Source organism: Sus scrofa, chromosome 10 (assembly GCF_054392235.1).
Source record: "Sus scrofa isolate SSC_HxYL_T2T_F1_AM1 chromosome 10, Sscrofa_HxYL_maternal_Yorkshire_Landrace_v2.0, whole genome shotgun sequence".
Lineage (NCBI taxonomy): Eukaryota > Metazoa > Chordata > Mammalia > Artiodactyla > Suidae > Sus > Sus scrofa.
Window position 1 is genome coordinate 72,670,946 of NC_139392.1, and position 14,959 is coordinate 72,685,904.

Consider the following 14,959-nt stretch of genomic DNA (forward strand, 5'->3'; position numbering starts at 1 on the left):
GCAGGAAAAGAGGTGAACAAAGAGTGGAGGCCCCTTGGCTTCACCTCTTGTTTCTAGGTTGCATCTCAGATTTGATTGTCTTGATGTGATAACCAGCACCCTTAGTTTTCAGTTGTCCTTATTAAATTTATCCTATCCCAAGTTCCCACTGTGGTGCAGTGGGTTAAGGATCCAGTGTTGCTGTAGCTGTGGTGTAGGCAGCCAGTGTGGCTTGGATCTTGAGGCCTGCAGCTGCAGCTTCAGTTCAACTCCTAGCCTGGGAACTTCCACATAATGCAGGTGCGACCCTAAAAAGCAAAAAAAAAAAAAAAAAATTGTCCCATCCTGTCCTAAATTTAGCCTCTGTGCCCAAGCTGTTGTGTATTGCTGGAGAAAATTGTGATCAGCTTCCATACAAATGGAGTAATTAAATCTTAGCTGAACCGTCAATATTCTCTTAGCTCTTTATCCTGTCTCCTTTTCTTATGTTTTTTGGAATTAACATTCTCCTCAATTTTCTACCCACCTCAGTTCTCCTTGATCTCAATCAGTAATATTTCTTCACTTCCTCTTGGCCTATATTTTTAACTTAGGAGGCTGCTAAGATTTCCGTCTCAAGTTTTTTAAATTCAGAACCCCATTATACTCTTAAAAATTATTAAAGACTTCGTATTTTTCAAAATTTTTTAAAATTAATGAGACCTGTGGCACTATTTTACATTTTAAAAATTTTCTTAAATGTCTATCTCATGAGAAGACAAGATTCTCCCATTGTTTCTCCATTCAGTCTGTTATAAGATGTTGTTTTGGTTGAAGTGTGTGCAGAAAATCCACCTTCACACAGATATGCAAGTTGGTAAAGTAGTGTAATAGCCTTTTCAGATAATTGTGGATATTCTTTGATACTACACCAAAACTTGACAAGTGGTAGTAACTCAGAGTTTAGTTGCAGTGTGGATTCTGAAGCCACATCAATGAACTTTTTGTGTTCTGTTAAATTAAAATCCATTGGTTAGTACTTGGAGTAGATCTTTTACCCAGACATTAATTTCTTTTTTTCTTTTTACAGCCACACCTGCAGCAAATGGAAGTTCCTGAACCAGGGGTCAGGAATGCCAGATCTGAGCTCATCCGTGACCTATGCCACAACTTGGGCAGCGCCGGATCCTTAACCCACAGGGGGAGGCCAGGGATTAAACCCTCACAGAGACATTGAATTCTTAACCTGCTGAGCCACAACGGGAACTCTGATGCATTCGTTTCTAACAGCATGCACTAGTTATTTGGAAGTTATCTGCTGGCTTATGCAGAGTTTCCAGATGTTAACACATTTCATTATACAATATCAAAAGTCACATTTATTGCTATCTCACTGATCTTGTCAGAAGAAAACTTGAAGTATTGAGAAGTTGTCAAACTCACAGTACTGGACACAAGTTTTCCAGAATTTTAGTTTTTACTTGAAAACTTGAAATGTTATCACTGGCAAAAATACTGTCAGTTGTTCTCCTTGAAGTACCAGGCTTAGACGTCATTCAGTTCTGAGAAAAAGTCTGAATGATCATAGTTTGTTACTAGCTCTTCAAAGCAAAAATAGCGCTCCACAGAAAAGCCATTAATTCAGCTCACAATTTGGAAGATTACATGTGCTTTTCTTTGAGACAGCTGTCAGTCATCATACTAGACATGTAGCGGAGATGCTTTCTGGGTAGTTTCCATTTTGTGGCACAGACAGTTTTTTTCAAGAATATTGTATCAAGGTCAAGATTTAATAAAACTAACATCAGTAAAGACTTTCTTAAGGTACATCAGTTTTTTCTGTGTGTTTGAGAGTGAATAGTGTGCTTCCTTATGTAGTGACTGCTGTCACAGTTTAATGTCACTGCCTTGACGTGTACTCAGGCACCAGCAGCGTAACCCGCTCATCCTTTTATACCATCACTGTAAATGTCAACACAGTGAAAAGGACAAATAACGTCTTAGTATTATAATTAAAATAATTTTAACCTCTAGCAAGTTCCTTCAAAGGTCTCTAGAACTTCTAGGGGTCTGTGGGCCACACTTTGAACCTACCTTACCCAGTCTGCCACCACCACACCACACTCAGTTCTTGCAAGACTTGGAGTCCTTAGTCCTTAAACTGTTCTCTTTACCATTTCACCACTCTTTTTCCTTCTTAAAAACTCATGCCCTTTAGTCTGTAAAATAATAATTCTTTATAACTATCCTTCAATCTGTCATCTTTTTTCCCGTCACTTATTTAACAAGTAGTTTGCATTTCTCCTCCTCCTATTTATTTATTTATTTATTTATTTATTTATTTTTGCTTTTGTTTTTAGGACTGCACCCGAGGCATATGGAGGTTCCCAGGTTAGGGGTCAAATCAGAGCTGCAGCTGCCAGCCTACACCACAGCCACAGCCATAGCAACGCCAGATCTGAGCCACGTCTGCAACCTATACTACAGCTCATGGCAATGCTGGACCCCCAACCCACTGATCAAGGCCAAGAATTGAAGCTGTGTCCTCATGGATACTAGTTGGATTCATTTCTGCTGTGCCGCAATGGGAACTCCCTCTCCTTCTTCTTGTATTCTGAATTTGGCTGCTCTCCCTAGCATTCTGATTTTTTTTTTTTTTTTTTTTGCTTTTTAAGGTCGCATGTATGGCACATGGAAGTTCCCAGGCAAGGGGTCCAATCAGAGCTGCAGTTGCCAGCCTACACCACAGCCACAGCAATGCGGGATCTGAGCCACGTCTTCGACCTGCACCACAGCTCATGGCAACGCCATATCCTTAACCCAGTGTGCAAGGCCAGGGGTCAAATGCACATCTTCATAGATACTAGTTGGGTTTATTATACTGAGCCACAGCAGGAAGTCCCTGAATTTCTTTTTTTCATATTCCCAGTGATATGCTTAATCCAGTATTTTTATTTATGTTTTTATTCCACTCAGCAGCATTTGTAACAGGTGACTGTGTTTTACCTTTCAATTCTTCATCACTCTCCTTTGCTAACTTGGCCTCTGGTCACTTTTTAATGCACCAGGTTCAAAATGCACCAGCCTCATTATTTTTGTTCTACATGTTCTCATTCACTTTAACTGCCATGGTTAAGATGATTAAAGTTGCTTTCTCCAATCCTAACCTCTGCCTTAAGCTCCTGACATCTTTTTTTTTTTTTTTAACCAAATTGTTGATTCATATTTTTGAGACTGAAATTAGAAATAAACACCTGCATTATATTCCCTCCTAAAGCTTCAGCAAGCCTTTATTAAGCATTAATTATATAACATATTATGAAAACAGCGGCAAATATAATAAGCAAGGTACCTATAACACAAGACAATAAGTGAACAATAATATAAATAGAGATGATAATAAGTACTGGTTGTGCTGGGGGATGATAGGAAAGATCTACTTACTTAGACTTATCTGGAAATATCTCTCTGAGGAGTTAATACCTAAACTAAGTCTTTAATAATGAGAAGGATTCAGCTGTGTGATGAAAGAAGGAAAAAGAGCATTTCATGCAAAGGGGACAGCAAGCATCAAGGCCCCAGGTAAAAGACTGTGGGATGTTCTAAAGGCCTAAGATCGCTATAGATGAGGAAGGGAAGAGTGAACTGGGGGAAGGTGGGGTTGATCGATGATACAGGCCATGAAAAGGCCTGAAAAGGAGTTTGAATTTTATTGTGATTGCAGTTAGAAGCCGTTGAAGTGTTTTAAGCAGACTTGGACAGAAACTGATTTCAATTTCTAAAATATTTTTCAGGTAACTCTATGGTGAATAGATAAGGGGTGGGGTGGAGGTTGGGATGTGGATAGAAGGGGGGATGTGGTTGGAAACTCTTTAACAGTATTTCTCAGTGAAAGATGATGGTGATTTCATCCTGAAGGTGGGCTAGAAATGAGCAGATACAAAGTCTGAGGGCCTTGAACCAGAGGACCATTACCTTGACAAAGTGAAACCTTAAAGATAAGTCAGAATTTTTTCAGAGGATGGGTTAGCAAGTTTCAAGAGGAGGGAGCAACAGCTTGTTCAAAGATAAGAAACTGGAGAGGAAATGGGTGTCTGAGGACCCGAAAGAAGTTCTACATGTGTGGAGGCTAAAGAGAGAGAGAGTGGCAAAGGATGAGGTAGGAGACAGAGGCAGAAACCAGACCTTACCGACCATGTTAGAGAATTTGGATTCTGTCTGTGGCTGGAGTTCTCATCTGGGCTCTGTTTGGGAATTATAATGGAAACCTTGGAAGTAGGTGAATTACCCAGGGAGAACATGTAGAATAAAAGAAACAAGATTCTAAAGCCAAGACCTGAGGAGCGTTAAGCATGTAGAAGGAGTTGCTCAATGAGAAGAAACAGAAAAGGAAAATTTGGCACAAGATGGACCACTAAAACAAGGGCGAAACGTTTTTCAGGTATCAGTGGTCAGCATTTCAGGTGATTCTCTAGGAAGTTCAGTAAGAAAAGACTTGAGAAATAGGCTATCTGGTGAGAATGAGTTTGATGTAGTCACGGGTTGAAAACCAGATAATTGTGGGTTGAGTAAATTGGAAGGTAAGGAAACTGAGATAGTGTATGTAGACAACTGGGTCCTTGAGAGAGTAGGTTTGGAGTTTGGGTGGATTTTTTTTTTTTTTTTTTTTTTTTTTTTTTATGGTCCAGGGATTTTTTTTTTTTTTTTTTTTTTTAAATCAAGATTTTACTTTTTAGAAAAATTTTAGGTTCATAGCAAAATTGTGGGCAAGGTACAAAGATTTCCCACATACTTCTTGTTCCCATAATAGGCACAGCCTCCCCTATTATCATGTACTTCAACCAGAGTGGTACAGTTGTTACAATTGATGAACCTGCATTGACCCATCATTATCACCCAAAGTCCATAGTTTTCATTCTTCGTGTTGTACATCCCACAGGTCTTGACAAAGGCGCAAGGGTATGAATCCATCATTATAATATCATAGAATATTTTAACTGCCCTAAAAATCCTCTCTGCTCTATGTATTCACCACTCCCCCTACTCCCTGCTCCTTGGCAGCTCCTGATCTTTTTACTGTCTACAAAGTTTGCCTTTTCCAGAATGTCATATAGTTGGAATCATATGGTTATGTAGCCTTTTCAGATAGTTTTTTTTTTCATTTAGTAATATGTAATTAAGGGTCCTCCATGTTTTTTCACAGCTTGCAACCTAATATCTTTTAAAAGCTCAATAATATTCCATTGTCTACATATACTATTTATCCATTCATCTCCTGGAAGATATCTTGGCTTCTTCCAAGTTTTGGCAATTGTGAATAAAAGTATAATAAGCAATGTGTGCAGGTTTTTGTATGTGGACATAACTTTTCACTCCTCTGGGTCAATACCAAGGACCTTTTGGTAGAATCTAAATATGATTGAAGTGTAAAGAGAGAGGAGATGGGATGGAATGGGATCCTCCATTCTATTTCTTATCTCACTTGCTGTCACCTAGTGTCTCGAGCTAGAAACTGCATAGTCAGCTCAAGTTTCTTTTTTACAGAGCCTTTGCCCCAATTGCACATACTCATCAAATCTTAATTTTTGCCGTAAAAATACTCTTTGGATATAGCGTCTTCTCTCCACACAAATGTTACTTTTATTAGTTTGGCACCATCTCTATAGGTCTGTTAAAACAGTTTCTTCCCCATTCTGGTCCTTTAAAAAGGAAAAGAAAAAACAAAACAAAACAAAGGCCAGTATGACTCTTACTATTTTAATTAGCACTTGTCTTAGTGTGGCCCTTCCCAGTCTGTCTGCTTTCCCTCCTCCCATTTACCATCTTCCCCTACCCACCGCACCCCTCTTGCCCCCCCATCCTGCTCTTCAGCTGCGTTAAACCTCCCTCTGATCCGTAAATTTGTCCTGCTCTTACCAAATCTTTTTCCTTTAATAAACGTGTTTTCTTTACCTGAAAGTCATTCTCCACCCCTTGCCTCTCTGGTAAATTTCTATTCAAGGTCAGCCTCAAAGTCTGTTGTGACTTAGGCATAGTCAAGCTTTTCTGTATTCACAACACTCTCTTCATGCTTCTGTTGTAACATTTATTGATTTTAGTAATTATGCGTTCATATATCTCTCTTCACCTGAACTGTCGGCTTCTCCAGACCAGGGACTTTTTCATTCATATATCCTAAATGCTTGGTGTGGTATCTGATGTCATTAAGTGCTTGTGGTATGGATGACTGAATTATAACCATTAGTGAAATTTGACATATTCCTAGCATGTTGGAGTTGGAAGTGATCATTTTAAAACAAGGTAGACTGGGGTCCAGGGAGATTGAAACTATAAAAGATACTCTCTGAAAAGGGTCCTAAAAATTCTGTATAAATTTGTGGGTAGACTGTCTAGTCTTCCTTCCAGTAAATTATTTAAAATCAGATTTAGTGTCCTTTTACTGAAGTCCACACTTTCTCTCTGGTCCACTTAGGTCCCTGAGTGCTGAATCATGTGTGTGTACGTGTATATGTGTGTGTTTGTGTGCATTTGGTAGGGAGCCATATCTTTTTCCAAAGTGTTCCTTGATCCCCTCAAAAGTTAAGAACCACTGCATGTGACCAACTTGGAAGATATTTTGCTGTTATGATGAGTGATCTTTCTCAAAGCAAAGTACTTTAACAAGTCTTTTAGCTTCTACTTGAATTATGTTTTTAATCTTTACTACTTGCTTTCGTTTTTAGGGTTTGTGTTTAGTGAATCAGAGGGATCTGCATTAGAACAGTTTGAAGGTGGCCCCTGTGCTGTTATTGCACCTGTTCAGGTAACATAGACTACTTTACCAACTCCTTAGAGGGACGTGTTCAAACGTTTCATACTTTTTGTTTTCTGATACCTGTACTCTATGTAATCATGAGGCATGATCAGTTACCTCTTAACGTCTGTTCATACAAATTGCTTTAAATATCCAAAATAAAAATGAATTCAGAACATGAGTAGGTTACACAACAGTGGCTTGTGGCTGTCTTCATTTTTGAGAAAACGTAATATGTGTTCCCAGACTTTGAGAGAATTTAGAAGTAATGATCATGACATCTTTCTTACACGGTGATTCAGTGGAGTAATAACATTTTTATGCCAAAGATAGTTACGCCATAGCAGTTGGTACTATTTACATTTGTCTTGTCTATAAAAATGATTTTTATAGAATGTTAAAGATGAGTTAACATTTTCATGGCCTAAAACTTTATCAATTTTTAAAATATGTTGATAGTATATACTGTTGTAGGCTCTAGCTTTTGATCTTTAAAATAAAATTAGTAGCCACTGATTTCAAACAATTCCCAAAATAAAAAGCAGACTTTTTTTCCTTTGCATGAAAGATAGGGTTAATCTCACTACATGTATTTGATTCTGATGTGTTGCATTTTTTGAAATTCAAAGGCTAATTTGCTATAAACCATTACGTTATTAAAATGGAGAATTGAATTTTCAGTTTGCTTTAATATTTACAATGTCTAAACAGCAGTGTAACTTCAGAACTGTTATAAAAAGAACCTTGAATTTATTGTTTGTTTTAATCAGCACATTTTGAAAATACATATTTAATGCGATATTTATTATTCATTGGGCATGAAGAATGCATTCCTGAACTGTTAGCTGCAAAGTAAATCTGTCTTCCAAACCTTATACTCCATACATTTACATTATTAAATTTAAAATGTATGAAGTAGAAAAAAATTCCCCTTTATGGTTGATTCTAAAATATGTCTTCTATAGATAATTATTTCTTCTTTAGAGAGTAAAGTTGATAATCTTTTTTTATTAGTAGAATTATTAAAAAAAAGAAAATTTGGAATATTTGCGTTTTGCTTGGCAATTACATACTATAAAAAATAAAGTTTAACTAAGAATACTTACTAGAGCTGTTATGTTGCATAACTTAGGCAGATTTTGGGTGCTAGTAGGACTATTACTATCTGAACTTGAAAATTCTTCATCCTGTCCATATGCAAGTTAGATTATATTAACACTGCCCCTTTTGGGCTGTAATAGTACCCTGCGGTCTATATTGCAAGTCTGTGACTATATAAATGCAAGGTAAACCACAGGAGTTTCATGTTTTATAAACTTCAGTAAATTTCCAAAATGATAGTTATTTTTGCAAGAGGAGTTGCTATGTGACAAAGGATAATTGTAATGTTCACAATCCTGATGCATCTTTGAAGTAGGACCTTAGTGTCATAGTCACAAAAATGTTTTCAATCATAGAAGAATTGTCTATAGTAATGTTTCAGTGTAAAGACAAAACTAAATTACTATGAGTAAGGAAGGGAAATGAGCAAGTCCAGATACTAAACTTTTTTAAACTATAAAAACTAGAACATGACACTTTTTGCTAGAAGAAGAGGCATATCATGGAACGAAATAGATAATACAATGGTAGACCACATTACGTAAAATAATTTACCAAGAATTAATCATGAACCATGCAAATCAGAAGTTGAATAAAATGTAGTTTAGTAAATGTCACTGATATGAATGGTTGATAACTTCAAGGGAAAAAATGAATTTAAGTCATCTCATACTTTATACCAAGTGTATTCTTAATTTAATGTTCAACCTCAGAAAGCTAAAAATAATGTATCATCAGCTGTCTAATAGAAAGGATGAGTCCCAAGCCCAGAAAAATACTGTGATAATGTTAACAACAAATGAATCTTTCTTATATGAAGAACTTGTACAAATTGGTTAGAAAAACCCTAAACCTCAGAGGTGAAATGGGCAAGTATATGCAGCCATCACAGGTGGAATGATGCTAGACAACCAAAGAATCAGAATGTCTAATCTCACTAGGAATCCAAGAAAGTACAAATAAAACTGTAGCTCTGTTCTATTGCTTACTCTTTCTAAACTTAGATATAAAATAATCACTGTTGCCTATAAGGGTAGGATGATGCTGGCACATTCAGGTATCTCTATTAGTATAAATTTGCAGTTTGAGTTAGGGAGAAAATTTGGCACAGTAATAATAATAGTAATGCATATTCTTTGATGCAATGATTGTACTTCTGTGAATCTCTCCTAAATAAATAATCCTTAATATTGAAAAGGTTGTTTTCAAGAAAAAGCATTTTTTTAGAGCAAGTCCAGATGTTTTATCTTTATAGCAGTTTTTAAAAAATTGCAAACAACCTCATGTACTGTAATGTAGTTTAAACATGGAATAGTGTTTAAGAAAATTTTAATAGCTTGATACGCATTTAGACATTAAGAGTTCTAGGTAGGAAATGTGTGGGAAAACAGAAAAATGGAAGCCAATCACATACCCATTTTGTGCCTCATTTAAAATTTAAAATTGCCATGAAAGAAAGTCTAGAAGGACGTATATCAAAATGCTAACAGTGGTTATATTAGTGGTGAAACAATGGATGTCCCACCTCACCTTTCCAAAATTTGTGATGTAGTTATTTTACTCGATTTTATGATTTTCTTTATTTGGAGGAAGTTGTAGTTTTTGTAAGATTTTATTTCAATGAGAATATTATAAAATGTTATTCTTTTTCTTTAAATACTTTAAATTCATTGCTTATTAGGTGCCAGGTACTGTGCTAAGTGTATTAATAGATTATCTCATACAATCCTCACTGCAACCTTTTAAAGTTTGTGCTATTACTATGCTTAGTTAATAAAGTAATGGAACCAGGATTCCATTGGAAGTCTATCCAGCAGTCTTCTTATCTGTATACTACTGTTTGAAACTTTTTTAAAGTAAGAATCACCATAGTAACCTTTTTCTGGACTCTGCCCCCTAGAGATACAATAGACTCTGCCTTTGAAATAAACAAGTCAGTTGACTGGGATGCAAATAGCCCTTGAGCTACAGTTTGAGAAGGAAACACTGTTATACACTGAACTAAGTCACTATTGCAACATAGTTGGCTCACTTAAGGAAAGGTTAGAAACCAGTTTACTTTTCTTTGGAATCTTAAAGCTTTTTGAGTTAAACCAGAAAGTTAGGAGCTCCTTATAATAAAGTGATGGCCCACATACATAGTGATATAGTTGTGTCACAAATCAGAGCTAGTAGAGCAGAATCACTTTGATATTTAGGTTTCTTTTCCCCATGGAATCAAAGAGAAATGAAGGCTTTTTCCTGGTCTATAGGGCCTTTATTCTGTGAATGGAGCAGTAAACTTACTTAATTTTCCAGTTATGTGGTTCTTTTTCTGAGTCAGTTCTTCTATTTGCCAGAAAATATGTATTATAAAAAAGGAAGAATTGTATGGCGTTAGTATCATGTTTGTAGTAGTATATTTTGAATAAGTAATTATGCTCATTTACTGTTGACTGTGAAGGGAAAACATTTGAGATTTGCGTAACAGTAGTCAAAAGATCAGAAAGGAGGGACATCTTACTTTTTTTTTTTTGCATTTTAAAATAAAAGAATGATACAGCTGTTTTTAATGCGTTCTAATAATTATCGCTTTAATTGTATAAAGGCATTTCTTTTGAAGAAGCTCCTGTTTTCTTCTGAGAAGTCTTCTTGGAGGGAGTGCCCAGGTATGATAGCTGTCTTTTTATCAACTTTTGCTCCATTTTCTGTTGTAGAAATGATCCATGCAGCATTTATCGGCAGTATTTTAGTTGACATTGTCTATCTTTAAAAAGTAAGCTATCAATGGGTTATTTTTTTTTTTCTTTTTTTTTGCTGAGGTTTACTTTTTAAATGTTTCAGAAAGTTTCATGGACGACTCCAGAATTTAAGAGGTGCATTTCCAAATTTGGTTTTCCTAGCCAAGAGGTATAAGGCACGATATTGTAAAAACTAAGGGGAAAAGCCTTTATTTCATTTCCCTGAACTGTTTGTTCAACAATATGATGCCATAAGGAACGGCCATTTATGTTTGTTTTACCTTATTTAGCTTTGAGTGAAAACTCAGGATTATCTTTGTATTCTTGCATCTTTTAATATAATGCCTTACACAATTCAAATAATACTGCAGGTAATTCTGAATTAAATCATAAATCAAGCTGTCATGGCTTCTGCAGTGTGATTAAGTCTGAGAGCTATATGTGCTATCTGCTAATAATAAACATTTGCATTCCTCTTGACAGTTTACAAAGATATTTCCTTCACTTAGCATGATTTTATGCAAACTCACAATAACTGCTGGAAGAAGGGAGGATGTATTATAATCACAGTTTTGTATGGAAGGGCAAAACAGCCTCCACTCCAAACCATGCACATAGAATCTACTAGTGGATTAAGAGTTAAAGCGTCACTGTCATGTGTTTGTAATTAATGAATAGGCTGAAATGCAAAATAAATTTCAGTAGAGAAGAAACTATTCAAAAGATGCTATTAACATGGTCATTATAATTAGTAATATTTATAGTATTTCTTGCATAGAAATATATTCATGTTGATAAAAAATTTATGTAGCATTGTCATAAATGCCGTAAATGCTCTAGTGGCTATCAAGTGAATGGCACAGGTCCTGCCTTTAGAACTTTAAATCTATCAGGGGAGAGAGAAACCTCCCTGTAGCATAAAATTTTACATCAGATGTATATACCTCTTTGCCCCTTTGTTTGTCAGGGAGTAGGACTACTTCTAGAGATTAATACTGTTTGAAAGGGGGAGGGTGGCTAAGGTTCAAGAAGAAACTGAGCTTTTGTACTATTTTCCGTAAACATCTAATGCTCTGATCACTGCAGTACAGCGTCAGTAGTGTCTGCATTATGAAGCATAACCGCAGTGGCCTCCGCTAATGGAATGTATTGTGACATTGTGTGTGCTGACAGTTTAGGATCTCATTATTCTCACCCCTGTGGGACAGGGAGATCAAAGACATGAGACTAACTCAGAAAGTGGAAAAACAGAGGTCTCAGCAGGCTCTTACATTGTGCCTGGTTCTACAAAAAAGGAATCCTCATGGTTTAAATGCTCCATTTGCAGCCTAAAAAGGGGATGATTAGATTAATATCAGGTTATTTCATATAGCATATCCTTTCTTCTGATTAATCCTGCATTTTCCAGGATCTTTTTTCTCATTAATGGAAATATTTAATAGAGGTGACATTTTAACCCTCAAGCACGTTGTTTATCTAACCTCTAATTTAAGATCAGTTGTTGGATTTTTCTCCGCTAAAATTACTTGATTTTCATTATTCAGTTAACGCATTCTTAATATTGTTATTTATGACAGGATTTTTTTCCCCAAAGAAAACCATTATAACTTATACTTTGGTTATTTTTAGAGGAAGAGCGGAAGGAACTCCTTTGTCATACCTTATGTGATATTTTAGAAAGTGCTTGTTGTGACAACTCTGGATCATACTGCTTGGTTTCATGGTTAAGAGGAAAAACAACTGAGGAAACTGCTAGTATTTCTGGGAGTCCTGCACAGTCTAGTTGCCAAGTGGAACATTCTTGTAAGATACACTTTTATTTCCTGAAATAATTTCTTGTACGTTTGTTTTACTGAAACTATTGAAATTTTTAAAGTAAAAAAGATTTAAATTTTTTTATAAGGTCTCTCTTTTTTTTTAGCCTAAGCTTAATTCATGAGTTTTGTTAGTTTTTCATTTCCCTTTCGATTATTTTAATTTCTGGAGGATATTACATTTATTTTTGCATCTCCTAAACTTAGAAAAAAATTCTAGTTAATTTCTGCTTAATGACAGTCCCTTTTGAGCTTTTGAACTCTCATTTAGAAAGCTTAAAGAACGTATTTCTATAGTCTTTAGTTTCAAATACCTTAATGTTTTCTTTGGTGTTGGGAAAAAGAGGGTTGTTTTGTTTGTTTGGTATCTTTAGTTGCTTTCTAAAGCAAAGATGGAGACATTTTTCTTCATGACACATTTCTTTTCCTCCTGTACTTTTTGGACATTGTTACTATATATGAATTATTTTAAGGTGGTTTTAATTGTGAATTTTAATTTTTCCTTCCTTAAGCTTTCATAAATAGAAGATTTATCTTTAAAATAAAATAAATAACAGTTATTCTTACTTACAGAAATTATATAATCTGTGGTCTTTTAGTATTTGAAAATTCTTTGGTAATTGAGCAAAAACCTGCCAGAATGAACTAGTAAAGTGGAGACTTCTGGTGGCACAGAAGCTAGATAAAAAGAGTTGCTTTTCTGGTTTTCTTTTCAGGAATTATCTTACTTTTAGGTGGCTTTTGATAATTAGTAGTTCCAAGTCCGATATGTTGAATAAGTGACTCATTCTACCTGTAGTGTGTTCCATTAACTATCATCTCTGCGGAAATTGTTTTTAAAGAAATTGGACACCCAATTTCTAGAAAGTAAATTTCAACCCTGGTGATCACTGGGGTGACAGATGTCACAGCCAGATCGGCCTCACATTTGAAAGTAAATTTCAGTTGGTTGTGATAAACCAACTTTTATCTTGCTTTCCCTAGAGGATGGTCTGTGGGCACATTGTCTCCTTCAGCTGAAATATCTCTGTGATGTCAGCATCTTTTTTCTTTTATCTTTGCAGTTAGAGTGGCAAATTCTACTAGTAGTACATTCGCAAGGAATAATTTTTAAAATTTAAACAGTTCAATGGCATTTCCTTTTCAGGCCTCTTAAACCTATAGCCTTTCAAAAAGAATTTAATGTATTTTCAGCGTTGATGACAGTTGGAGCAAACAAGTAGGAAATATTCACAAGATTGATAGTTAAAAATGTCATTAAGACTCGTTTTAAAATATTTTCCAGGTTTTACTGAGTTGCATACAGGCATATTTAGTAGTTTTATTTAGGATATTACAATTTTAATAGGAATAGTTGGACTAATTAGAACTTGCTTTAAAGAATATGTGCTTAAAATTGGTCTACATATTAATATGGAAGAAACTAGTAAGGTCTTTATTTGTTACATTTTCCATTATTATCTTAGTAGTCTGTGCGGTACATTTCTATGAGGATAGGTTAATGGTCTCCTAATGCATTATCTTTGTTATTTCAGTAATTAATGTAGGTGGGTGTATTATATTGAATTCCCATCCAAAAAATATTTTAGTGATTTTTCAGTTTACTTTGTCTCATTTTAAAATGGACATGAAATAAAACTGTATTTTAAATTCGCTTTTAATATTGTATAAATTTGAAAAGTTTTAATAACTGAAAATTTGAAAATTCACTTTAGATGTTGATAGATGAACTTATATGAAGATCTTTATTCCATATAACAATCTATTTTACCTGTTCTTTCCTTTATTCCCAATTATGTTCTTTTTCTTGTGTTTTATATTTTTCCACCATCCTGCCTGCTAAGCTTTTTATTTTGCTTGCCTCTTTTCTCTAAATTTCTTTTTTCATGTCACCTTTCATAGTATATACCCAGTAAAATTATTTTGATGATTAGGAGTTTCAGAATAATTAATACAGTTTGGAAATGTTTAGATAGAATTTTCATTTTATCTCAAAATTTTAAATGTGGAGTGTTTTTCCCCTTGTCAGTATTCCATTCTGTACAAACATTAATTTCATTGGCTTGTGTGGTGTGTATAGTTCTAGCTTTTGGTTACGCAATTTTGTTTGCAGTAGTGAATACTCGGGTTCAATTTCAGTTTGTTTCCCACACAAATCAAAAGATTATTTAAATTAATCCATTTGGACTTCTACAGCTTTTCAAAAGTAATTTGAAACATCTGAAAATCAAAACTGAACTTTGGAAGCTAGAATAATGTGACGTTTTAAATTGTAAATCATGCTTTTAACTTTGAATTCATATTGAATCAATTTCTTCGATTCTCTAGTGAGAATTAATATTTGAAAGTACTAAGATTTCCTTTATGGAACATAAATGGAATTGTTCATCTTGATAAATTATAGTAGGCCTTTTGATTCATGTAGATATTTTTGAGGACTTCCTCTTTGCAGAGCCGAGCCTATCTAGGTTCAGATATCAGCTCTGTTTATTGCTTTGTGCTCATGGGAGGAACCTTCTCTGGGCCTCAGGTACCTTTTCTATAAAATGGGATACTAAGTTTGTTGAGGATTA

The 14,959-nt window shown here is 35.1% G+C and overlaps 1 protein-coding gene across 9 annotated transcripts in view; it reads left to right on the top strand.

The window, feature by feature from the left end:
• The window catches only part of MINDY3 (MINDY lysine 48 deubiquitinase 3), an 82,584-nt gene that overhangs the window by 5,513 nt on the left and 62,112 nt on the right, over window positions 1–14,959 (top strand). For 6 of the 9 annotated variants that reach the window (XR_014817890.1, XR_299132.4, XR_014817891.1 and 3 more), the window contains exons 2-4: window positions 6,681–6,760; window positions 10,440–10,500; window positions 12,202–12,375. Coding sequence is in view for 2 of the 9 variants with exons in the window: in XM_003130735.7 (XP_003130783.1) it covers window positions 6,681–6,760; window positions 10,440–10,500; window positions 12,202–12,375 (315 nt within the window). In the remaining 7 variants the exon portion in view is untranslated. The remainder of the gene's footprint in view (window positions 1–6,680; window positions 6,761–10,439; window positions 10,501–12,201; window positions 12,376–14,959) is intronic. The other 3 variants (XR_014817888.1, XM_005656813.4, XM_021064831.2) reach the window with 1 other exon arrangement.